Source organism: Bufo bufo, chromosome 4 (genome assembly GCF_905171765.1).
Source record: "Bufo bufo chromosome 4, aBufBuf1.1, whole genome shotgun sequence".
Classification (NCBI taxonomy): Eukaryota; Metazoa; Chordata; class Amphibia; order Anura; family Bufonidae; genus Bufo; species Bufo bufo.
Window position 1 is genome coordinate 602534223 of NC_053392.1, and position 26499 is coordinate 602560721.

General features: G+C 43.3%; 1 protein-coding gene across 1 annotated transcript in view; it reads left to right on the top strand.

Moving 5' to 3' along the window:
- Positions 1–26499, top strand: part of LOC120999597 (calpain-8-like) — a 68264-nt gene that overhangs the window by 32256 nt on the left and 9509 nt on the right. The window contains exons 5-11 of the mRNA XM_040430553.1: positions 4502–4667; positions 5995–6078; positions 6175–6260; positions 10502–10576; positions 14070–14227; positions 15615–15775; positions 17049–17257. Of these exons, the coding sequence (XP_040286487.1) occupies positions 4502–4667; positions 5995–6078; positions 6175–6260; positions 10502–10576; positions 14070–14227; positions 15615–15775; positions 17049–17246 (928 nt within the window). The 3' untranslated portion in view covers positions 17247–17257. The remainder of the gene's footprint in view (positions 1–4501; positions 4668–5994; positions 6079–6174; positions 6261–10501; positions 10577–14069; positions 14228–15614; positions 15776–17048; positions 17258–26499) is intronic.

The following is a 26499-nucleotide window of genomic DNA, read 5'->3' on the forward strand; positions in this document are numbered from 1 at the left end:
GCTGCGTTCCCCGGCTGCAGGAGGGGTCCTTGGCGGTTGCCTCCAGTGCACAGCCCGGATCATCGATTGCACGTCATGGTGCAGACTAAGCCTTTAGATGCAAGGCTTGTCTAAACCCGGTGGGCTAGTGTCACACAGCCCGACTTCACCAGGAAGGGGCTGACAGGCAAAGTGGAGCACCTTCACTGTCATTCAGCAGAGCACAGTTTTGAATCTGATCTGAAGGCACCATGTGTTCATGAGTTACACAGAACTGCCGGTAAACTGTCCCCGCATAACAAATGCAGATGTGCTATATTTTGGTTGACTTTAAATATAAATTCATATTCCTTGAAGTTCTATAAAAATGTACACTAATACGGTCCTCTAAAATGATGATGTCTCAAGGGGGAAAAAATTTGAGGGCTTACATGGAGAGATGTGGTAGATAGATATATTATAGCAGGATAGACCACATGTATATATATCTATCTACAACATCTCTCCCGGGAAGTGAAGCATCATTCTCCACCTCCAGACATCAGCATTGTAGAGGACCTGATTAATGTATGTTTTTCTTGAACGTAAAGGAATAATAATTAATATTTTATGTAAAAAAGGTGCACAGCTGCATTAGTTATAAGTGGAAACTTTACCGCAAGTTCTATGTAACTCCTGAAAACATAGTGACTTCAAAACAGAATCCAAACTGGGCTCTGCTGAATGACAGAGAAGGTGCTCCACTTTGCCTGTCAGCCCCTTTCTGGTGAAGTCTGCCGCGGGCTGTGTGACACTACCCCTCCGGGTGTAGACAAGCCTCACATCTAAAGGCTTATTCTGCAACATGATGTACGATAGATGATCCGAGCCGCACACTGGAGGCAACCGCCAAGGACCCCGCCAGCAGCCGGGGAACGCAGCCGAGTCTTCAACGATGGGAAGGTGAACTAATAACGGCGCCTGAGCAGGGGACACTTCCAGACCCCGGCCGAGGCAAGCTGGCCCCATAGAAATGAATGGGTCCTCAATTCCGTTCCGCAAAATGCAAAACGGAATTGCGGACGTGTGAATGAAGCCTTATGTGTAGGCCTTACACTCCACCGTTACCAAGGACTGTTGCTATTATCCTGATCCTTCAGAGTTATGTGTAGGGCTTACACTCCACCATTACCAAGGACTGCTGCTATTATCCTGATCCTTCAGAGTTATGTGTAGGCCTTACACTCCACCGTTACCAAGGACTGCTGCTAATATCCTGATCCTTCAGAGTTATGTGTAGGCCTTACACTCCAGCTTTACCAAGGACTGCTGCTAATATCCTGATCCTTCAGAGTTATGTGTAGGCCTTACACTCCACCGTTACCAAGGACTGCTGCTAATATCCTGATCCTTCAGAGTTATGTGTAGGCCTTACACTCCACCGTTACCAAGGACTGCTGCTATTATCCTGATCCTTCAGAGTTATGTATAGGACTTACACTCCACCGTTACCAAGGACTGCTGCTAATATCCTGATCCTTCAGAGTTATGTGTAGGCCTTACACTCCACTGTTACCAAGGACTGCTGCTATTATCCTGATCCTTCAGAGTTATGTGTAGGCCTTACACTCTAGCTTTACCAAGGACTGCTGCTATTATCCTGATCCTTCAGAGTTATGTGTAGGCCTTACACTCCACCGTTACAAATAACTGCTGCTATTATCCTGATCCTTCAGAGTTATGTGTATGCCTTACACTCCACTGTTACCAAGGACTGCTGCTATTATCCTGATTCTTCAGAGTTATGTGTAGGCCTTACACTCCAGCTGTACCAAGGACTGCTGTTATTATCCTGATCCTTCAGAGTTATGTGTAGGCCTTACACTCCAGCTTTACCAAGGACTGCTGCTATTATCCTGATCCTTCAGAGTTATGTGTAGGCCTTACACTCCACCGTTACAAATAACTGCTGCTATTATCCTGATCCTTCAGAGTTATGTGAAGGCCTTACACTCCAGCTTTACCAAGGACTGCTGCTATTATCCTGATCCTTCAGAGTTATGTGTAGGCCTTACACTCCAGCTTTACCAAGGACTGCTGCTAATATCCTGATCCTTCAGAGTTATGTGTAGGCCTTACACTCCACCGTTACCAAGGACTGCTGCTATTATCCTGATCCTTCAGAGTTATGTGTAGGCCTTACACTCCACCGTTACCAAGGACTGCTGCTAATATCCTGATCCTTCAGAGTTATGTGTAGGCCTTACACTCCACTGTTACTAAGGACTGCTGCTATTATCCTGATCCTTCAGAGTTATGTGTAGGCCTTATAATCCACCGTTACCAAGGACTGCTGCTATTATCCTGATCCTTCAGAGTTATGTGTAGGCCTTATACTCCACCTTTTCTATGTACCTGCGGCTGCTGTATGTCATGATAATGATGAGTCTGGGCTGGACTAAAGGGTCCTTACTGTAACCCTATTGGTTAAAATAATACAGAAACCATACAATTATAATAAAAAAAACCTGAATTTATAAGTTAACTAGAAAACATTTATATTAATATTTAACATTATCAAAAAGCTTAATATTTACATGTAAAACTATGGCAAAGCTTTAAGTTGGTCATGGAGGTTTAACAGCACCTCCACGGTCTTATTGTGCTTCTCCTCCATCTTCATCATTTTGGGTGAAAACTGGAGTTTCAGCTCCCGCAACTTTTGCAGCTGGTGCTCCCGTAGTAAAAAATAATAATAATAATAATAATAATTTCTGATCAGAATTTAAGCTAATTACTGAATAGTGTATAAAGCAGCTGACAATTTACATCATAATTCCTTATATAGTTTTTTAGTTAGGAATATTTCATTAGCATCTAGTGTTATTTAGTAGTTAAGTAGTTTTGTAGTGGAGATGAGTGGTACCCGGTGGGGTCTTCTGCTGCTGTAGCCCATCCGCCTCAAGGTTGTGCGTGTTGTGGCTTCACAAATGCTTTGCTGCAGACCTCGGTTGTAACGAGTGGTTATTTCAGTCAACGTTGCTCTTCTATCAGCTTGAATCAGTCGGCCCATTCTCCTCTGACCTCTAGCATCCACAAGGCATTTTTGCCCACAGGACTGCCGCATACTGGATGTTTTTCCCTTTTCACACCATTCTTTGTAAACCCTAGAAATGGTTGTGCGTGAAAATCCCAGTAACTGATCAGATTGTGAAATACTCAGACCGGCCCGTCTGGCACCAACAACCATGCCACGCTCAAAATTGCTTAAATCACCTTTCTTTCCTATTCTGACATTCAGTTTGGAGTTCAGGAGATTGTCTTGACCAGGACCACACCCCTAAATGCATTGAAGCAACTGCCATGTGATTGGTTGACTAGATAATCGCATTAATGAGAAATAGAACAGGTGTTCCTAATAATTCTTTAGGTGAGTGTATATTGCATACATTTAGGCTATACCCAAAGAAAGGGTAATCCTCTATCTGTGACCATATAGCATACTTTTCAATACACTTTTAAAATATTTTAATTCCTATCAGTACAGAAGATCCTTCTTGTTCTTGTTTTCGTGTTATTAATACATATATATTTTTTTATAATCAAAAATACTAAATTTTCATTCCATTCTATACTAAATGTGAGTGTGCCATCACATTTTTTATATATCAAATTCTTCTTACCAAGCGGTCTGTGGGTGGACCGGAAACAGAGCATAATACAAAATTGGTGAGCCACTGAACATATACATCTCAATTTAAGAACAGTTTTGTGCCTCTGTACTGCGTCCGCTCACCCTGCCTACCAGAGCGAATCCCCACACACTTCTATAAGTATCTCTAGCTATTTCAATACACAGTAACTCTATATATGGGCACTTGGTGCCTCTTTTTTTGTGTCCTGTTTACACATCAGACTTGTGCTCACATGTCCAGGTTCCCATAATGAAAAGGTTCAAAATGTATGTAACCAACTGAGACAAATACCAGAATGCTTCTTTAACAATCTTTATCGTTACACTGTGCCTTCCTGTGAAAAGATTCTAAAGCTTTTAGTATGGTTGTATTCTTCTAGATTTGCTGTCTTGCAAATTTTCAAACCGTAGGCCTAATCCCTCAGTTACAAGTAACTGATTGTAAGCTCCCTCTAGTGGGGAATTACTGAAGCCAAAATTTTTGCATTGAAAAGTCCTTTAACACAGGCCAATGATTGAGTGAATAAACATTCCTAGAAATGCTCGGTCCTGGTCACTGCCACATGTGAAGATCCCAAGTGATCAGCCAAGTGAGAAAATTCAGCTGATCACATCTTTTGTACAGGCATAAAAATAATTGGTTATTGGCAGCACATCGCCTCATGTACACAGGGTCTGCTACCAACAATAATTACACTGTACGTGCCCACACACGCTCTTCTTCTGTATCTACTTTTTGTTTTTGTTTAAAAAGACGCATTAAAATGTACCGTCTGAACATGGCTATGTGGTCCAGTGTCTCATTTAAAAACAAAGAACACACTAATCAGTGACACTTATTCTCCGCAGGATCAATGGATCGTATGAAGCCCTTGGTGGTGGTTTTGCTCTGGAATCACTTGTGGATTTCACTGGTGGGGTTGGTGAAGTATATGAAACTGCGAAACCTCCAGCAGATTTGTTTCAGAGAGTCCAGAGGACACTGATAGAAAAGAGCTTGACCGCTAGTAGCACAGTAAGTTATTAAAAGTCTTAATTTCCACCAGTGCTCCATAAAATGAAAGTGTTATTCCTAGTACAGGGCACCAAAGAGAGAATCCGGGGGTCATGCTCCTCCCCTAGGTCCCGCTGTAGACATAGTACAGTCTACTAGTTTTACCGGAGCAGGACTTAACGCCCAAGCACCAAATCCCTTTTAAACTACTGATGGAATGGGATGTCGGGAGTCATACCCACACCAATCAGATATGTATGACATATCCTCAAGATAGGTTATCAAAATTTAACTTCTGTAAAACCTGTTTAACAACTGGGAGAGTTACTATTCCACTTGTCAATGAGGTGTATCCTAAAAGAGGATGACACTGTCCAATTAGTGCTGGACATTTTTATACAACGACTTACTCCTCTCTCACCATTCAGGGCACAGACATGCTTGGCCAAGCCAAGTGTGCGGATGTGTGGGGCAGTTTGTAATTTTGTTCTCCATCCAACCAGCTGACCATCTACATCTGAACGTTAAAAAGTTGGCCATACACATTACCTACCTGTCGGGTGTCGATTCAATGTTCAATTGGCCAATAGCTATCTAATGTGTATTTCCAACCTTATAACCTTCAAATTTAGATGGTCAAATGGTTGGGTGGGGAACATACTGGACCAACTCCTGCACTAATGTGGGAGAGAAATCCCACACTGAACATAGGGAAAGGGGAAAGGAAATAAGGTCTGAAAACTAGGGAAGGAAGATGGACACCTCCTAGTGAAAACCCTAATCAAAGCCCTGACTGATTACCAGTATGAACAGACCCCAGAGGTAGGTGAGTTCATACACAGGAATACCTAAAGTCCTATCTAACCCTAAAGGACCCTGGTACTAATGACAGTAATGAGACAACCCGTTCCTCCAAAAGAAAGGATGAACGGGAGTCTCCCTGAGGCCTAATACAAAACAACAAGGAAATGCAACACACAGAAAAGTCAAAATAAAGTACAAAAGGGAAAGGTAACACTTAACTTCCAAGAAGCTATGGCAGCACCAGGAACTCAGCCGAGATCCAAACACCAGGTATCCACAGGTCCAATTGAAGCTATTAACCGCACTGCATTGTGGGAGAAACAACTATAAATTTGGAAAGTTAAATGACCACAATATCAACACCTGGAAGTTAAGGGTGTGACAAGGTAAACATGTCAAATTAAACCACGTGTTGCCAGTCTCAAAGATCTCCTGCCACACACTGTCGCGGGGAAGTCCGTATGTCTCGGTACGTCCGTGACACCTACATTTGCAGGCTTGATTCAAAGAAGCTTTAGTGACACTTACTATTTTTTCTCTGCAGAAGTTTGTCGATGGTAAAGGAGAAACTATTGACAAAATGAATGTGGTTGCAGGACATATGTACTCTATAACCGGAGCAGAGGAGGTGAGGACACTCCAACACATACTTGACTAGAGTCCTTTTGATCTTGATAGTGATATCATTTTATGTTTATTCAAACTATTGCTGTGTGCTTTGAAGGTCACCTGTGATAAAAAAGTGGTTCAAATTATCCGACTGAGGAATCCCTGGGGTAAAACTGAATGGAACGGACCCTTTAGTGATAAGTATGTGGTCTAGATATTTTTCTTTTTAATTTTTAATAGTCACAGTGAAACCTCCACAAAAGATAGGATCAGATTCCCAGCATCCCCTGCAATCAGCTCTGAGGAGCACAGTGGCCTCTTAATAGTATACTAAGAACAGTGCCATAAAGTGTATTGTGGCTGTTGTTGGTATTGGCGGTCAATACCATTAATAATTGAAACAAAAGGGATGCTCAACAGTGTAGTAAACTGGAGCACAGCAAACTAAGGCTACTTTAACACTAGTGTTTTTTGTGGATCCGTCATGGATCTGCAAAAACAATTCTGTTACAATAATACAACCGCATGCATCCGTCATGAACGGATCCGGTTGTATTATGTCTTATATAGCCATGACGTATCCGTCAGGACTACCATTGAAAGTCAATGGGGGACGGATCTGTTTTCTATTGTGTCAGAGAAAAGTGATCCGTCCTCATTGACTTACATTGCGTGTCAGGACGGATCCAACTTTCTCCGCACCACGTCGCGGACAGAAAACCGCTGCTTGCAGCGTTATTCTGTACACAATGGGAGCGCAACCAAACAGAAACTTCCGTTTCGTTCAGTTCCGTTTTGTCCACATTGACAGTGAATGGGGACAAAACTGAAGCGTTTTCTTCCGCTATTGAGATCCTATGACGGATCTCAATAGCGGAATTGAAAACGCTAGTGTGAAAGGGGCCTAACTACCATTTAGCAGCTATAAAACATCAGGTCATCAGTATCTAGTCGGTGGAGTCTGGCTCCCAGCTGTTGGAAGGGGTTGCAGCACTTAGGTGAGCACTGCGGCCTCTTCCCTGGCCTATGATGTCCTTCATCACATAGCCTTCCTGCAGTTGAGTCCCATTCAGGTAATGGGATTGAGACATTCAAAGAAAATGGCTAGCTCACAGTCAATTCGCATATAATATTTACTTAGTCGAAAAGCAATAAAATACACATAATAATACAATAATAAAAAATAATAAAACACAGTCACGTTCCTTTTTAAATACCTAACATGCGGAGCTCTATAGCACTAGTATATATAAGCTAAAAGACGGCTGAATTGTAATTACAGTTAATAACCGTTCTCATCGGTGTATCCACTAGATAACTTTGTCTCCGGTTGTGTCCTTTTTTGCGGTGGAATAATATCCAAATACAACATATACTAGATAATAGTCAATATGCTAGCGTTCCTGCGCTTGAGCTGGGAATCGCGGTACTATAGAAACTTAATAGAGGGGACAAACTCCAGTGTATACTGCTCGTGAGTCTCCTCATTCTGCAATCTGCCTCTCGGCCTACTGAACTTGCACCTTTGTGTTTGTGCTGGGACTTGAAGTTGATGTCTGTTACTCCACGTTCCACAGCCCACCGCTCAGCCCGTTGTTCATCGGTGTATCGGCTGCTCTGCTGTGTGCCCGGTCGTATGACTCCACGCATGCGCTCTTCAAGTATGGAGACACCAAAACCGATTCAAATATTGCAAGATTAAAGTTCTCCAGATGTTTATCCACACTAGCGATACTGGATAAGACGTCCTACAAGACGCGTTTGGGAACAAGTGTTCCTTCCTCAGTGGTAAATAATAATATATACTTAAAGGGACCAATCTCTCTATATATCCGCAAAACACTAACGGACGTGTGAATGGACCCTAACAGTAAATATTATATGCAAATTGACTGTAAGCTAGCCATTTTCTTTGAATGTCTCAATCTCGTTGCTTGAATGGGACTCAACTGCAGGAAGGCTATGTGATGAAGGACATCATAGCCCAGGGAAGAGGCCGCAGTGCTCACCCAAGTGCTGCAACCCCTTCCAACATCTGGGAGCCAAACTCCACCGACTAGATACTGATGACCTATCCTGAATTCATATCAAGTTATAAGAGAAAGTTTGTGAAACACATGTTAAACACATTCATAGGGAGTCTATAAGAGTGTCCTTCTGGCCTCCGTCTGGCCAACAGACATGAGTATATTACCTAAGAAAGGCATGTAATACTGTAATAGGCTGCACTATTGCACATAATAAAATATAAATAACAATAAAAAAAATGTACATCTTAAAGATTACTCTTTTTACAGTGGGACACCCTGTGGATATGTTAAAAGTACAGTAGGTCATAAACGTGATGACAGGGGCATAGCTATCAGCGGTGTAGAAGTAGCAGTTACACATGGGTCTGAATGTCTGTGGGGGCTCAAAGGTCTATCTGCCACATAAGAAGACACCAGTATTATAAATGTTACATGATAATTGTCTTTATGTCATCAATAAGACTTGCATGTAAGTGTAGATGTCCAGCAGCAGGGACTCTTGAAGATCTTGATCAGAGAGCCAGCCACATCTGAGTGAGGATAATACCACCCTCCAAGAATGTCAGTCATTCCTCCTGTGCCCAGGAGACCCAGTGGGGAAGTGAACCTACTGACTCTTACTAAATAAATGTGCAGACTGAGCCGAAAATGTCTGTTCATGCGAAGTCGGCAAAGACAGCTGTCAGCCCTTGGCCTTTTTATGCTTGTGGTCGGCTTTTTCCAATGTACACTGCATGCAGAATTATTAGGCAAATGAGTATTTTGACCACATCATCCTCTTTATGCATGTTGTCTTACTCCAAGCTGTATAGGCTCGAAAGCCTACTACCAATTAAGCATATTAGGTGATGTGCATCTCTGTAATGAGAAGGGGTGTGGTCTAATGACATCAACACCCTATATTAGGTGTGCATAATTATTAGGCAACTTCCTTTCCTTTGGCAAAATGGGTCAAAAGAAGGACTTGACAGGCTCAGAAAAGTCAAAAATAGTGAGATATCTTGCAGAGGGATGCAGCACTCTTAAAATTGCAAAGCTTCTGAAGCGTGATCATCGAACAATCAAGCGTTTTATTCAAAATAGTCAACAGGGTCGCAAGAAGCGTGTGGAAAAACCAAGGCGTAAAATAACTGCCCATGAACTGAGAAAAGTCAAGCGTGCAGCTGCCAAGATGCCACTTGCCACCAGTTTGGCCATATTTCAGAGCTGCAACATCACTGGAGTGCCCAAAAGCACAAGGTGTGCAATACTCAGAGACATGGCCAAGGTAAGAAAGGCTGAAAGACGACCACCACTGAACAAGACACACAAGCTGAAACGTCAAGACTGGGCCAAGAAATATCTCAAGACTGATTTTTCTAAGGTTTTATGGACTGATGAAATGAGAGTGACTCTTGATGGGCCAGATGGATGGGCCCGTGGCTGGATTGGTAAAGGGCAGAGAGCTCCAGTCCGACTCAGATGCCAGCAAGGTGGAGGTGGAGTACTGGTTTGGGCTGGTATCATCAAAGATGAGCTTGTGGGGCCTTTTCAGGTTGAGGATGGAGTCAAGCTCAACTCCCAGTCCTACTGCCAGTTTCTGGAAGACACCTTCTTCAAGCAGTGGTACAGGAAGAAGTCTGCATCCTTCAAGAAAAACATGATTTTCATGCAGGACAATGCTCCATCACACGCGTCCAAGTACTCCACAGCGTGGCTGGCAAGAAAGGGTATAAAAGAAGAAAATCTAATGACATGGCCTCCTTGTTCACCTGATCTGAACCCCATTGAGAACCTGTGGTCCATCATCAAATGTGAGATTTACAAGAAGGGAAAACAGTACACCTCTCTGAACAGTGTCTGGGAGGCTGTGGTTGCTGCTGCACGCAATATTGATGGTGAACAGATCAAAACACTGACAGAATCCATGGATGGCAGGCTTTTGAGTGTCCTTGCAAAGAAAGGTGGCTATATTGGTCAGTGATTTGTTTTTGTTTTGTTTTTGAATGTCAGAAATGTATATTTGTGAATGTTGAGATGTTATATTGGTTTCACTGGTAAAAATAAATAATTGAAATGGGTATATATTTGTTTTTTGTTAAGTTGCCTAATAATTATGCACAGTAATAGTCACCTGCACATACAGATATCCCCCTAAAATAGCTAAAACTAAAAACAAACTAAAAACTACTTCCAAAAATATTCAGCTTTGATATTAATGAGTTTTTTGGGTTCATTGAGAACATGGTTGTTGTTCAATAATAAAATTAATCCTCAAAAATACAACTTGCCTAATAATTCTGCACTCCCTGTAATGTTTGAGTATGCTGGCCGCGTGTGACGGAAGGTTTCCACTCCCTGGACTTTAGTCTTTGCAAATTAATGTCTAAAGGGGAATTTCCTGATTTTCATGATTTCTTCTTGTCCTCTCAGATCCCCGGAGTGGGGGAAGGTGGATCCCAAAGTAAGAGCAAAACTCAATGTTCAGACGGAAGATGGAGAAACTTGGTGAGTTATCAGCTTGTATCAAGCATAAACAACCTCTAGAGCACAGACTTCCCAAGTTCCACTTTCAGCTCTCCCAAGTCAGGTCCTTGTTTCCACTATACAAGTTGTGTTCAAAATTATTCAACCCCCACTGAAATTGAGTGTTCTGGGCAGTTTGACATTGATCTTGATAATTTCAGTCATCTTGTTTACAATTAAATCAAAGAGGCACTTGTAAGTCAGACAAATATAACATAACATTTATAATGAAATAACCACAAATGTCTTTTCTGTGCTCACATCATTATCAGTTTTATTCAACCCCCAAGTGACATTCAATCTTAGTACTTAGTACAACATCCTTTTCCAGTTATAACAGCTTTTAAACGTGAAGCATAGCTTGACACAAGTGTCTTGCAGCGATCTACGGGTATCTTCACCCATTCTTCATGGGGAAAAGCCTCCAGTTCAGTCACATTCTTAGGCTTGCGCGCTGCAACTGCTTTCTTTAAGTCCCACCAGAGGTTCTCAATCGGATTTAAGTCTGGTGACTGCGATGGCCACTTCAAAATGTTCCAGCCTTTAATCTGCAACCATGCTCTAGTGGACTTGGAGGTATGCTTGGGATCATTGTCCTGTTGAAAGGCTTAACGTCTCCCAAGCCTCAGGTTTGTGACGGACTGCATCACATTTTCATCCAATATCTCCTGGTACTGAAGAGAATTCATGGTACCTTGCACACGCTGAAGCTTCCCTGTACCTGTAGAAGCAAAACAGCCCCAAAGCATGATTGACCCCCCGCCATGCATCACAGTAGGCAAGGTGTTCTTTTCTTCATAGGCCTTGTTCTTCCTCCTCCAAACATAGCGTTGATCCATGGGCCCAAACAGTTCTCATTTTGTTTCATCAGTCCACAGAACACTATCCCGAAACTTTTGTGGTTTGTCCACATGACTTTTGGCATACTGCAGTCGACTCTTCTTATTCTTTGGAGACAGCAAGGGGGTGCGCCTGGGAGTTCTGGCCTTCATTACGCAGTGTGCGCCTTATTGTCTGAGCTGAAACTTCAGTACCCACATCTGACAAATCTTTTTTCAGTTCCTCAGCAGTTACACGGGAACTTTTCTCCACATTGCGCTTCAGGTAGCGCACAGCAGTCGAAGTCAGCATCTTCTTTCTGCCACGACCAGGTAGCGTTTCAACAGTGCCCTTTGCCTTGAATTTGCGAATGATGCTTCCTATGGTGTCTCTTGGTATGTTTAACATCTTTGCAATCTTCTTATAGCCATTGCCCTTCCTGTGAAGAGAAATCACCTCTTCTCTAGTCTTCCTGGACCATTCTCTTGACTTCACCATGTTTGTAAACACACTAGTAAATGTCTAGAAGGAGCTGAGTATCACAGTCCTTTTAAATCTGCCTAATTGGTGCTTATTATGCTTGATTGCTGCTCCTTGACATCCACAGGTGTTTTCAATACCTGATCACTTGAATGAACCTCTGTTCTTAAGAGTGGTAGTCTTTAAGGGGTTGAATAATTGTGTCAATGAAGAAATCACAAAAAAAAAACATTTAATACTGTATTACAAAAACAATTGATGTCATTTTAGTTGCATTTGGTTCTTTAAAAAGTACTTGTAAGATTTCATTCTGAACACAATTACAAATGTACACTAAATTCCCTAAAACCCTTTACAGCATTGGGGGTTGAATAATTTTGATCACAACTGTAGGTGGTGCTCTGCATCCAAGCCTTTTGCAAATGTCCCACAGAAGAAAAACACATAAGCGGCACTCACCAGAGATGGTGGTTTTCTTTATTCCAAAATTCTCACATTACATGGATAAAGGCATGGGGCGGTCCGCGATGTAATGTGAAAATTTTGGAATAAAGAAACCTATCTCTGGTGACTGCCGCTTATGTGTTTTTCTTCCATGGGACATTTTCAAAAGAGCTTGTATCAAACAGTCTGCCCCATAAACACTACCTGCTCGCTGCCCCTTTATAAAGGGTCTTGCCAGGTGTATTCATTACCAACTGCCTGTGACTACTGTTTATATGAGTGCAAAAGTTAAAAAACGTCTTAAATTTTTTCTTTATTTCATAATATCAAAATAACACAGAATCAATAATCAGTATAGAAATGCAGTAATATTTACCTACATAAATCCACAAACTGATCCCACTCCTTAGTAAGAGCGAGAGAGAAAAAATACATACTGTATATTTGAAATAATCCTAAAACCAAACCATATATCTATCAAGGGTGAAAATTTAACCAATATTCGATTCCATCCAATCTCCAAAACCTGCAGCCTTAAAGGGGTTGTGTTGTGTTAATATTGAAGAACTATTCTCAAGATAGGTCATCGATATCTGATTGGTGGGGGTCTGACACCCGGGACCACCGCGAGTCAGCAGTGAGACGAGGAGGCTGCGCTCCATGCGAGCACTGCTTCCTCGTCATTACACTACGTTTCGTCTCCAGTAGCGTGGTGAATGGAGCGGGTACTTGTATTACACTCCACTTCCGAGGCGAAGTGCAGTGCAATGAAGAGGAATCGGCGTTGACATAGAGTGCCGCCTTCTCTTCAAACAGTGCATTGGTGGAGGTGCTGGGTGTCGGACCCCTGCTGATCTGATATTGAAGACACATAACCTTTAACTCCTTCTTGATTATAGAACTGAGAGAGGCATGTTACCCCAAATCTTTCTCAGATGGATACAGCGCCAACTTCTCTCAGACTCTAATCAAATAAACGGTTGTTGCTCCAGATATTCAGAGACTCCTAACCAAACTCTATATATCATGTTTCCTGTATTAGCAAATTTCTTCCTTACCCCTTCCAGGGGTTAAATAACTATGCCATCACTATGCCATCGCTCGTCCATGTGTAGGACAGCGGTGTGCCGGCGGCAGATCATTATTACACAGCACGATCTGCCGCCGGCATGCTGAAAGATCTGAATTGCCTGATGAACGAGCGTGTAATCGGAGGCAGTATTAGATTGCCAGTTGATCTATCGTTTACACTTAGGTGGTCATCCTGGTGGTAAAAAAAAAATGCAAGCAAGATGATTTTCTTTCCTTGGGAGATGACTCTTTAGATCTGGTGGAGACTTGTTCTTTTCTACAAATGGCCTGGTTACTGACTCCGGCACTATACATGGGCCACAGCACCTATATCTCCTGCCTAGCACCCACACCAAACCCACAACACCAAGGGCACCCCAACTACCAATATGCAGGAGCTCCAACATTAGGTTATGCCCCAAGGGAAGAAAGGGTGCGTCCTTCTATCACTGCCCTGGCCCTAGGGAGCATCAGTGTGAGGATCGCACCTGTGAATAATTATTGCAACCAGTATCACTTCCATTCCCATCATCCTCTCCTCCGGGGCTTGTGGCATAAATGTTACTAAAACGGGCGTGCCAGGAGAGGTGACGGGTCCTCTTTAAATTTGGAAAGTGGAAAGTTGGAAATCTGTGAAACACATAGATTTGGTTGTTTGCAGGATGCCCTTCGATGACTATCTGAAAGAGTTTAAAATATTGGAGATCTGTAACATCCACCTGAGCGAGGCGTGCTGTGGTGACGACTTTAAGTGGTCCCTGACAGAATTCAATGGAAGCTGGAAGAAGGGAATCAGCGATGGAGGGAGGAAAAGTTTGGGTAAGAATGTGTGTTCTCCGAAATCATGCCTGCCACCGCCATACGTCATACAGATGTCTACAATCCCACAACTCATCTTATGAAGTGAGTCCATCCTTTGTGTACTATACAACCAGGAGGATTACTCCCAACCCACTGCAGGCAGTTTTAGGGTTTTTTTTGTCATTTTTTTCATCCCCTTTTTCCAAGAGTCATAACTTTAATATTTTTCTGTCAACGTGGCCATTTATTGTACCATATAATGTATAGTGTTGATTGCGAATATTCTAATCGCAAATTTTTATCGCGAATATCGGCACTTCGACAATTCGCAAATATATAGAATATATATTCTATATATTCATAATCGCGAATATTCTAGATTTTTTTTTTTCATCAGTAACCTCCCTGCTTCTTGCTTGTGGGCCAAGGAGAAGGATATCTTTCTCTGAGCATAGCAATATCCCTAGCAACCAATAGGAAAGTTGCCTACCCCTTACTATATAAGAAACTCGCCAGCAGCCATAGTTCTGAGAGAGAGAGCCGTGACATTACTGTGCTCTGTGCTTTGCTGATTCAATTACATTAGATAGTTAGTTAGCTCATATATATAATACAGATAGTTAGTGGGAGAAAATAATGACTGGAGATCACGAATTCTAGAATTTGCAAATTTATGGCGAATATTAGGAAAAAAATTCACGAAATATCACAAAAACAAATATTGCCTATGCTGCTTATTACTAATAATGTACCGAGAAACATGTAAAAAATTATAGGTTGGGTTAAATTGCAAAATTTAAAAACACACAATTCTTCCTTTTTTTGAGGTTTTGTTTTTATGACATTTACTATGCAGTAAAAATAACAGGGTCACTTTATTCTGGGGGTCAGTACGAATACGACAAAACCAAATGCATAGTCTTTCACTACAATTACATAGTAAAAACATTAACCCCTTGACAACATGCTTCGTGCATGTACAATGGATGTCGTGTCTTTAAAGATGGTGCCCGCTCCGGAGTGAAATGGGAACCAAAGCTGCCGGGTTTTTGCTGCTTCACACAGCAGACACCTGGGACTAATGTCTGTGATCGGCGATAACATTGCCGACCTGGCTTTTCCCAGATAGAGGAGAGGACTGTGTTTTGAAATTGTTTTCATTTTTTAAATATTATTTTAAAATGTCTTAATTATACTTAGATTATGTTTGCCTTACAAATATGATCAGCTTTTCGGAGATAGCGCTATCTAATAAAATGGGAATGCCAAAAGTGGTCAACCCTTTTATACATATATAGATAGGATCTAACAGGAGAAAGTATCAGTGCCTGGAATATGAAGTACTGCATCCACCACTACTATTCATATATTATTATCCTTCACTGTTATTTTATTTCACACTCAGCCAGATTTAGCATCAACCCCCAGTACCGAATACAATTGAAGGCTCAAGATGGTGATGCCAACAAGAAACGCACTCTCGTTGTGTCTCTGACACAGAAGGATCGAAGGAAGCAGAAAGCTGCCGATGTGAAAATCCTCAACATTGGCTTCTATGTATATAAGGTTGTTGGGGATTTTTGTTATTATTATTGTTATTATTTTTTTTTAATATGTTCCACTTCTGAAAGGAACTCTCCGGCCACTGCACACTGTGTTATGCCTAATGCTACTACTACTACTATTATAACCACTACTACTACCCTACTATCACTACTAATACTTGTACTACTACTACCTCACTACCACTACTACTACTACTACTACTACTATTATAACCACTACTACTACCCTACTATCACTACTAATACTTGTACTACTACTACCTCACTACCACTACTACTACTACTACTACTACTACTACTACTACTACTACTACTATTATAACCACTACTACTACCCTACTATCACTACTAATACTTGTACTACTACTACCTCACTACCACTACTACTTCTACTACTTCTACCACTGCTACCACCACCTTTTCTTACTACTAAATACTACTACTACTACTACTACTACTACTACTATCCCACTACTATTTCTACAATCCCACTATCACTACTACTTCTACTACTACTACCCCACTACCACTTCTACTACTACCACTACTAGTACTGCCCCACTCTTATTACTGCTACTTCTACTACTACTACTACTACTACTACTACTACTACCACTACTGCATCTACTACTTCCACTACTATCAGCAGTACTACTACCACTCTACTACTACTACTACTAGTACTCCCACTGCTGCTACTTCTACCACTACTAATACTGCTACTACTACCACTACTACTACTACTACCACTCCTACTTTCACTACCACTACTACTACTGCCCTACTCTTATTACTACTACTTATACTACTACCACCACTACTACTATGTCTACTACTACCAGCAGCAGTGCTACTACTACTCTACTACCACTACTCCTAGTATTACCAGTACCACTGCTGCTACTACTACCACTAACACTACTACCACTAGCACTACTACTATTACGACTACTACTAGTACTACTACTTCCACCCTACTATCACAAATTTTACTACTACTGCTGCTATTACTGCTATCACCACTACTATTACTCTACTACCACTACTACTACTATCACTACTACTACTGCAACCACAGCTACTACTAAATATCACTATATAAATAGCCAATAAATAGAAAGATATTGGATAATGGATTCATTTTACCATCCATGTAGGCTTTATTACATTTTTCTTCCGCTCTGTGATACTTACACTGGATACAGAGATAATGGTAACTGATGCTAATGTTACACTATTACTGTATAGTCATCATTTTGTTCTCTATACAACAGGTTACACCTTCAGACAAAAGTCCTCTGGGGAAGGAGTTCTTCAATAAAAACAATCCGATTTTTGTATCCGAATTTGTTTTTTACCGTGACGTATCAGGTCAGGTTATGCTTCCTCCAGGGGATTATGTCATTGTGGCAGCAACATTTTCTGAGTCTCAAGAAGCTGATTTTTACCTCCGTATTTTTACTGAAAAATGAGACAGAGCACGGTAAGTACTGTATGCAGAAATGACTTCTGTTACTTTGGAATCACTTCTGTAGATTGAAATTCACTCACTTTTGTCCAATGATACATATTTACATAGCCCATTCCCCCAAACATTGCTAACCTTCTATATCCCAATCACACAGTGCTTATATCCTTCATCACACCTTGTAAAGAATACAGACTCCAGACCAGACCCAAGAAGAAACAGTCTACAAAATAATAACCGACCCCAGAATAACTCTGCATTGCACCTTGAAATACAGAAGACAGACTGCAGAGTACATATAGGCCCCAGAAAAACCTTGGAATTACCCCAAAATATAGACCAGACTACAGGCTAACTACAGACCCCAGAATAAATACATGCCTCAAAGACCCTAAATAAATTTAAACTCAGACAAGACCCCAAAAAATGCAGATATTAAACGAGCCATCCTAATTTAAGACCGAGGTCAGAAAAAATACAGATCCTAGATCAGACCTCAAAAATAACTACAGAGTGACACCAGACCACTTAAAGTGGTCGTCCAGTTGGTACAACATTTTTATATGTGTCTTACAGTAGGTTTAAAGTAAAAAAAGACACCATACTTTCATCGATTTCCGTGCTGCCATTCCGAAGCTGCTCCAGTCTTACTGCTGGAAACCGCCTTATTAAATAGGGACCTTAGAATAAATACAGACTCACTAAAAGAATACATAACTCAGATCAGATGCCAGAAAACAAACCAAACAGAAAGCAATCCAGCTCCACTGGAATGCAAATTAAAATCTCCTTCTTTAGTTAAAACTAGAGATGAGCGAAGTTTAGAAAAATTCGATTCAGCCAGAAATTTGATTCTTTTTAAATTAATTATAGCGAATTTTTATCGCGAATATCGGCACTTTGAGAATGTAGAATATAGTGCTATATGTTCGTAATCGCGAATATTCTAGATTTTTTCATCAGTAACCTCCCTTCTTGCTTGTGGGCCAATGAGAAGGCTGCTATATTTTTGTCAGAGCTTAGCAACATCCCTAGCAACCAATAGGAAAGTTGCCTACCCCTTTACTATATAAGAAACTCCCCAGCAGCCATTTTCTGCAGGTTTTTTGCAGTTCTGAGAGAGAGAGCAGTGACATTGCTGTGCTCTGTGCTTTCATCTGGATCCTATTCCTTATATAATTACATTAGATAGTTAGCTCATAAATATACAGTACAGACCAAAAGTTTGGACACACCTTCTCATTCAAAGAGTTTTCTTTATTTTCATGACTATGAAAATTGTAAATTCACACTGAAGGCATCAAAACTATGGCATCCACACATGTGGAATTATATACATAACAAACAAGTGTGAAACAACTGAAAATATGTCATATTCTAGGTTCTTCAAAGTAGCCACCTTTTGCTTTGATTACTGCTTTGCACACTCTTGGCATTCTCTTGATGAGCTTCAAGAGGTAGTCCCCTGAAATGGTTTTCACTTCACAGGTGTGCCCTGTCAGGTTTAATAAGTGGGATTTCTTGCCTTATAAATGGGGTTGGGACCATCAGTTGCGTTGAGGAGAAGTCAGGTGGATACACAGCTGATAGTCCTACTGAATAGACTGTTAGAATTTGTATTATGGCAAGAAAAAAGCAGCTAAGTAAAGAAAAACGAGTGGCCATCATTACTTTAAGAAATGAAGGTCAGTCAGTCAGCCGAAAAATTGGGAAAACATTGAAAGTAAGGGCTATTTGACCATGAAGGAGAGTGATGGGGTGCTGCGCCAGATTACCTGGCCTCCACAGTCACCGGACCTGAACCCAATCGAGATGGTTTGGGGTGAGCTGGACCGCAGAGTGAAGGCAAAAGGGCCAACAAGTGCTAAGCATCTCTGGGAACTCCTTCAAGACTGTTGGAAGACCATTTCAGGGGACTACCTCTTGAAGCTCATCAAGAGAATGCCAAGAGTGTGCAAAGCAGTTATCAAAGCAAAAGGTGGCTACTTTGAAGAACCTAGAATATGACATATTTTCAGTTGTTTCACACTTGTTTGTTATGTATATAATTCCACATGTGTTAATTGATAGTTTTGATGCCTTCATAGTCATGAAAATAAAGAAAACTCTTTGAATGAGAAGGTGTGTCCAAACTTTTGGTCTGTACTGTATAATACAGATAGTTAGTGGTAGATAGTCAGTGTAGGTTAGATAGTGATATAGTGTGGCTGATAGGTTCAGTGCAGGGTATTAGGTAGTGTGATAGGGATTAGGCCCCTTTGACACGAGCGAGTATTCCGCGCGGGTGCAATGCGTGATGCGAACACATTGTGCCCGCACGGAATCCGGAACCATTAATTTTAAATGGGTCTGTATACATGAGCGTTGGTTTTCACGCATCACTTATGCATTGCGTGAAAATCGCAGCATGTTTTATATTCTGCGTTTTTCACGCAACGCTGGCCCCATAGAAGTGAATGGGGCTGCATGAAAAATGCATCGCATCCGCAAGCAAGTGTGGATGCGATGCGATTTTCACGGATGGTTGCTAAGAGATGTCGTTTCTAAACATTCAGTTTTTTATCACGAGTGTGAAAAACGCATCAATGCGCATTTCACTCGCGCGATAAAAACTGAACAACTGAACGCGATCACAATCAAAATTGAATGTACTTGATGTGAAATCTGTCAGTTTTCACTGAAAGCATCCGCAACGCATCAGGACCTAATCCGGACACGCTCGTCTGCAAGGGGCCTTACTGTTTCTCTGCTGTCCATACCTACATGCTACAGACATAGTGCGGTGATGTCACAACAATACTTAGTGCACCAATCAGTAATATCTACTAAGACCTAATAAAATGTGAAGTTGCATCTATTGCGCAAAAAAATATGCGCATAATTAGTGCTGATTTGCACAATAGCAAAAATAATGACTGGAGAACACAAATTCTAGAATTCGTGAATTTATTGCGAATATTAAGCAAAATATTCGCGAAATATCAAGAAAATGAATATTGCCTATGCCATTCATCACTAATTAATTTGTCACAAATCGCGATCAATCAGGTAAACCCAGGCCTCAGGGGAGTATTGTGATATAGCAATCCCCAAGAGTGTAGTTATCGCATTCCCCAAACATGAGCCAAAACTTCATGAAGGTATAAAAACAGGAACTCTGTTTATTTTAACACACAAGCATTGATTTATACACATCTTCCAACAAGGTTACCACCCCCAGGGTTTTGTAAAAACAGCCAATCACATGTATTTACAGTATTCCACCTTCCCAGCAATTGTACACAAAATCCCCTTCCCTCTGTCTGTAACGCAATAAACAAAATACAATGAGCATTGTCTGAGACGCAATTAACTAACACAATGAGCATTGTCTGAGATGCAATCCACAAAATACAATTACCAAACGTAATGGACTAACTTGAACCCTGGTCTAATTCGTGGGGGTGAGAGTTCAAGTTAGTCCAAGTCCTTTGTGAACAAATGAGGCCTGGCTGATGAGAAGGCCCATAATCTTGGGGCAAGAGGCTAGTAGCCAGGCCCCTCCAAAACCCAGTGGCGAGGTTGGTTTCGCCTCACATTTCCCCCTCCCAGGGAAGACTAACCAGATACCTGACCTCACGGTCAGTACCTGAGTTAGTCTGGCAGTCCAACCACAACCCAATACTGGACCTGTTGAATTTTGGGGCCTGGCTCTGTTCTGTATGTCCCCAGCTGTTGAGTGGGCATCTGCGACTCCTTGCTTCCTTGTGGTTCTCTACCTTGGAGCTGTAGGTACTTGGTGGGCAGAGGCCGACTGCGCTCTGGTGGACAGATGCCAGCTCTTCTGCTGGGGTAGCCAGTGGGGAGTCAGCCTCTGGACAAGAGGATAGGGGAGGGCAGAGGCCGACTGCGCTCTGCCCAGATGCCAGCTCTTCCGCTGGGGTAGCCTGTGGGAAGTCCGGCTCTGGAGAAGAGGATAGGGGAGGGCAGAGGCAGACTGCGATCTGCCCAGATGCCAGCTCTTCTGCTGGGGTAGCCTGTGGGAAGTCTGGCTCTGGAGAATAGGATAGGGGAGGGCAGAGGCCGACTGCGCTCTGCCCAGATGCGAGCTCTTCCGCTGGGGTAGCCTGTGGGAAGTCCGGCTATGGAGAAGAGGATAGGGGAGGGCAGAGGCCGACTGCGCTCTGCCCAGATGCCAGCTCTTCCGCTGGGATGGGGTCAGGGAATCCTGCCCCCAGGACCTTGTTGCGGATCAGCTGTGGAGAGGAGGGATCGTTTACCTCCTCCTCCTGGCATTCCTGCAGGGTTGGTGGGGGATCCGTACCGGCCGTCCAGCATCCCGGTAGGCCTGGTGCAGAGACTGCGGTCCCATCTGCACCATCGGAGTTAGGGGTGCTGTCCCCCTGTGGTTGGGGAGAGAGACCAGTTGTCTCCTCTCCCTTCAAAGTACACTGCCGCTGGGGAGTGAGACCGACTGTCTCCACTACCCGTGATGCTGGTTGTTGCAGGGGTGAGGGACCGACCATCTCCTCCCCCTGGACTCCCAGTGGCAGTTGGGGATCTGGGCCGCCTCCCCAGCCACCCTGTTGGGACGGTGGAGTGACTACGGTCCCATCTTCACCTGCCGACTGGGGTTCCTCCCAGTACCAGTCTATGAAGTCCCCTACCTCCACAGTTGGTGAGGAAGTAGGGGATACCTCAGCTGTGACTTGCCAGGGGTAGGGCTGCAGGTCTGGGCCTGGTATCCAACTGTCTTGTACCTTGCGCTAGGCTTGAATGGAGCGAAACAACTGTTGATAATCTTGCTCCAGCCCCTACTCCCTTTGGACCAGAAAGGTCAGATCTGCCCTCACCCCACTAGTTGCAGGCCAATTGTGCAAGTCCCACCTGTAGTCAGTAATGTCCCAAAATCTAGACTCTTCTGTGCTCCCAAAGTCAATGTCTTCAAAAGACTCCCACAATAAACCAGGGCAATTATATTCCTCACCTTCGGGCTTGGCGTACTCCTCCATCCATGGAGACTGTCGTACTGTGTCCCACCATAGTGCTTGGTAAGCGTCATCCAGCCAGGTTTCCTGCCATACCAGTGTCTCAAGCTCTGACACCAACTCCATCAATGGTTGCTCTCCCAGTAGAGGTAGTCGCAGCGCCAATCGCATTCGCAATCTCTGCTCCTCACTGGCAAGACTCTCACCCCTCCGACGCTGCACGTCCTCCAGGGCCTGGTGCCATACGCCTTTCGCCTTTCCGCTCGGCATCCCTGTAATCCGGGTGACCTTCCTCATGGAATGCTGTGCAGGAACCAACGGCATCTATATTGCTGTAGCCAGGGGCGCTGTACGGATACGAACGGTGTCTCTGAGCTGCTTCTCCTCACACTAGGACGCCATCCCACTGCTTGCTACCAATGTAACGGAACGCCTAGCACCCCGACCGGGTACCTCCGTCGATAGATGTTCCTAGTGCTTCCAGAGGACTCCAAGCACTCCACTTGACACCGTCAGCAATGCAGACCCCACGAACCGCCGAAGCTTGGTGGAGGTCTCGCCATCTCCTACCCACCCTGGACCTACGACAAGGCTCCAGTGGGTGAACCTCTCCTAAATGCAGAGAGCAGGAACCATGAACAAGCTCTTACAAGAGCTTATACTCAGGGGAGTATTGTGATATAGCAATACCCAAGAGTGTAGTTATCTCATTCCCCAAACATGAGCCAAAACTTCATGAAGGTATAAAAACAGGAACTCTCTTTATTTTAACACAAGCATTGATTTATACACATCTTCCAACAAGGTTACCACCCACAGGGTTTTGTAAAAACAGCCAATCACATGCATTTACAGTATTCAAACCTCCCCAGCAATTGTACACAAAATCCCCTTCCCTCTGTCGGTAACGCAATAAACAAAATACAATGAGCATTGTCTGAGACGCAATTAATTAATACAATGAGCATTGTCTGAGACGCAATCCACAAAATACAATTACCAAACGTAATGGACTAACTTGAACCCTGGTCTAATTCGTAGGGGTGAGAGTTCAAGTTAGTCCAAGTCCTTTGTGAACAAATGAGGCCTGGCTGATGAGAAGGCCCATAATCTTGGGGCAAGAGGCTAGTGGCCAGGCCCCTCCAAAACCCAGTGGCGAGGTTGGTTTCGCCACAATATTCATCCAACTTTTAGTAAACCCCAATCACAGTGTGAAAGCTTGGAAGTTAAACTGCAGGGAGATTGTAGGGAGAGTGTATCGACATGTGCAGTACGTTATAGTGCACCCACATTAAAAGTTAATCCGTTCTGTAGATACTGTGCCATCAGTATTACAGGCAGATGGACTTTATCGCCATACGCATCACGTTGTAGTCCACCTACATTCATAGCTAATCTGTTTTGTTAAACAAAAAGAAAAGCATACAGCACCCTTCAGTAAAGCAAAAAACCTGTGTGCACCGCTGCAGTCCAATGGTTCTTTAGTGGAACAAAATAAAGAAATGGAGGCAGCGCCCTTCTGTTAGCTGTAGATTTACTGTGTGTCAGTATTACAGGTCAATGTTAGCGTCAGGTCTAATTTATTGCTGTGGATTTAACTGCACAGTGCCAGAAGATTCAAGTAGTGGCCCCATAACACAGTGGGAAGGGTGGCAGCAGTGGCAGTGAAAATAGTGGCCCCATAACACAGTGGGAATGGTGGCAGCAGTGGCAGTGAAAATAGTGGCCCCATAACACAGTGGGGAGGGTGGCAGCAGTGGCAGTGAAAATAGTGGCCCCATAACACAGTGGAGCGGGTGGCAGCAGCAGCAGTGGCAGTAAGAGTAATAGTAGTGGCCCCAAAACAGAGTGGGGATGGTGTCGAACAGCAGTGGCAGAAACAGGGACAATAGTGGCCTTGTGACAGACTGGGGGGGCTGATTCATCAGAAGAAAAGAAAACTAAAAGAAAAAAAACGAATCCAGTATTTTGAGAATCCATAAAGCCTCTTTCAGACGGTCAGTATTTAGTCAGAATTTGGCATCAGTATTTAATCAGCATTTGTAAGCCAAAAGCAGGAGTGGGTCCAAAAGAGAAATAAAATGGAATGGAATTATTTGCATGTGTTTTGGACCCACTCCTGCTTTTGGCTTACAAATACTTATCAAACACTGCCCAAATACTGACTGTGTAGTTGTGTATAAAATTCTTGACCATTTATGTTCTTATCCTCCTATGCCAGTTCATCCTCCTCACGGCTCAGGTGGCCATGAAATGTAGATTTCATGTCTTCTGTCCCCTCTCCAATTATATTGGTCAGCTTCCCCTCCAGGACGTAAAGGAATGGATTGACATCAATCATCCTGTAGTTCTGCCCACTGACAAATAGGGTGGCCTCCTCAAAGGGCCTGAGCATACGACACTTGTCACACACGAGATGCCACTGAACAACGCAGAAGTTACACCAGGGAGTAGACCTGTCTGTCTGCAGCATTAAGATATCGCTGACCCTCTTCCTCTGTTTATAACGGCGGTCTACCATATGGAGCGTGGAGATCCAATGGGTAGAATGTTGCATATCAGGTGATGTTGGGGAAGAGCATTTTGCCTTTGTAGCTCAAGGGGGGCGTGTTTTGCACAGTAAGAGTGGCTGAAGTGCATGCACAGTTCCTGGACATTTTTAACAGCTCTTGCAGTTCAGTGGAAGACTTGAGGAACCAGGTGACAATGAGATTGAAGATATGTGCCCCCCCTCCTAATGCAGTACAGACAAAATGTTCTTCCCGGTGGATTCCTATCTCCAGTTGCTGAGGAGGCAGCCAGTGTTTGATTTCTTTATTGATGACACTTACCAGTTTCTCTCGATGTGGCTCCATTCGCCAAGGCAGGTGCAGAACCATGTGACAACTCCTAGCTTTGCACAGACCATATGCTAGAGGACCTCTGTGAACTGTGCTTAGAGGGGAAGGTGAGGGCAAGGTGGAGGATGAGGAAGCAGCGGAGGACACTGGAACAGGAGTACCAGCATTACAACACAGACAGCATTGCCATCACCTGGCCTTCTGGTGGGCCGGAACCTCATTTACCAAGTGGGCTGTGAACGACATACATTGTCCTTTACCATAGTTGCAACACCATATGTTAGCACTGGCGTGAACTCTATCAGACGCCGACAGGCCCATGGACTGGCAAACCTTCTGCTTAATGTACGTGTACAGGGCTGATACAGCTTTTCTAGAGAGGTAATGATGACTTGGGACTCTCCACCTTGGCTTGGCATAAGCCATCAGTTCTCTGAAATGTGCAGAGTCAACTACATGGAAAGGGAGGGACTGTAGTGCCAGCAACTTGGCCAGGTGCACGTTCAGCTTCTGCACCATTGGATGAGTGCACGCATACTCTTATCTTTTTGCAATCATTTTGGTGATCGATTGCTGTCTAAACAAGCGATGAGGAGGATGAGCATCAAAAGCAATAGACAACATTGAAGTTGATGGGAAGGAATTACAGCTTCCTTCTGGTGATGTTGTTGAGCCCTGACTGCTGGAGAAGGGGGTACATGCCAGTGGGAGATGCAGCGGTTGGTGCATCAAGCTGTAACACTAAATGAGTGGCATGGTTTTCCCACACCACTTCAGGGTGATGTTCCCTGACCTCTTGCAAGAAAGTAGAAAGTAGAAAGTAGAAAGAGTGCTCCCACCCGATTGTCATCATTGGTAGTTGCACTCCTAGAGGAGTCAGCAGCAGACTTCTCCTCCAAGTCTGTGCTGGCCTGTAACTGCTGACTGTCCTCACAAAGCTCATCCTTGCTGAAAAGCAGAGTAGAGCCAGCAGCATATGCAGTATCCCAGGGGGTCAGTAGTGTAACTTTAGGTATGCGGGGCTTTGTAGTGCAGGGCAACCCACTAACCTGGGATTCACTGTCGTCTTCAATCGGGTCAACACTGGAACAGGCAGTTGATAAATGTCGTGACGCCAGTGCCAATTGAACGGTGGCACACCGTGTAGTGATAGATGGAATAATTGAGCGATCCTGATATTTAAATAACAGGTTAACTTTACTGAACGAATTTGAAGATGGATGAACAGTCAGTGAATACAGTTCCAGAGTTATTCCACACGTTACCATACAATCACAGTGGTGGTTAGGCTTTTACTCACAGTCGCAAAAGACTAACTTCAAGACAGGCCTCCTAGGATCAGGGATTTCCTCTTACTCTAAATGCAGCAATACCCTTCAGGCAACTATTCTCTCTGCAGGGGTATACTTATTTCCTCTCCTGCTTTAGTTCCTGGCTGTAGGCAATACTC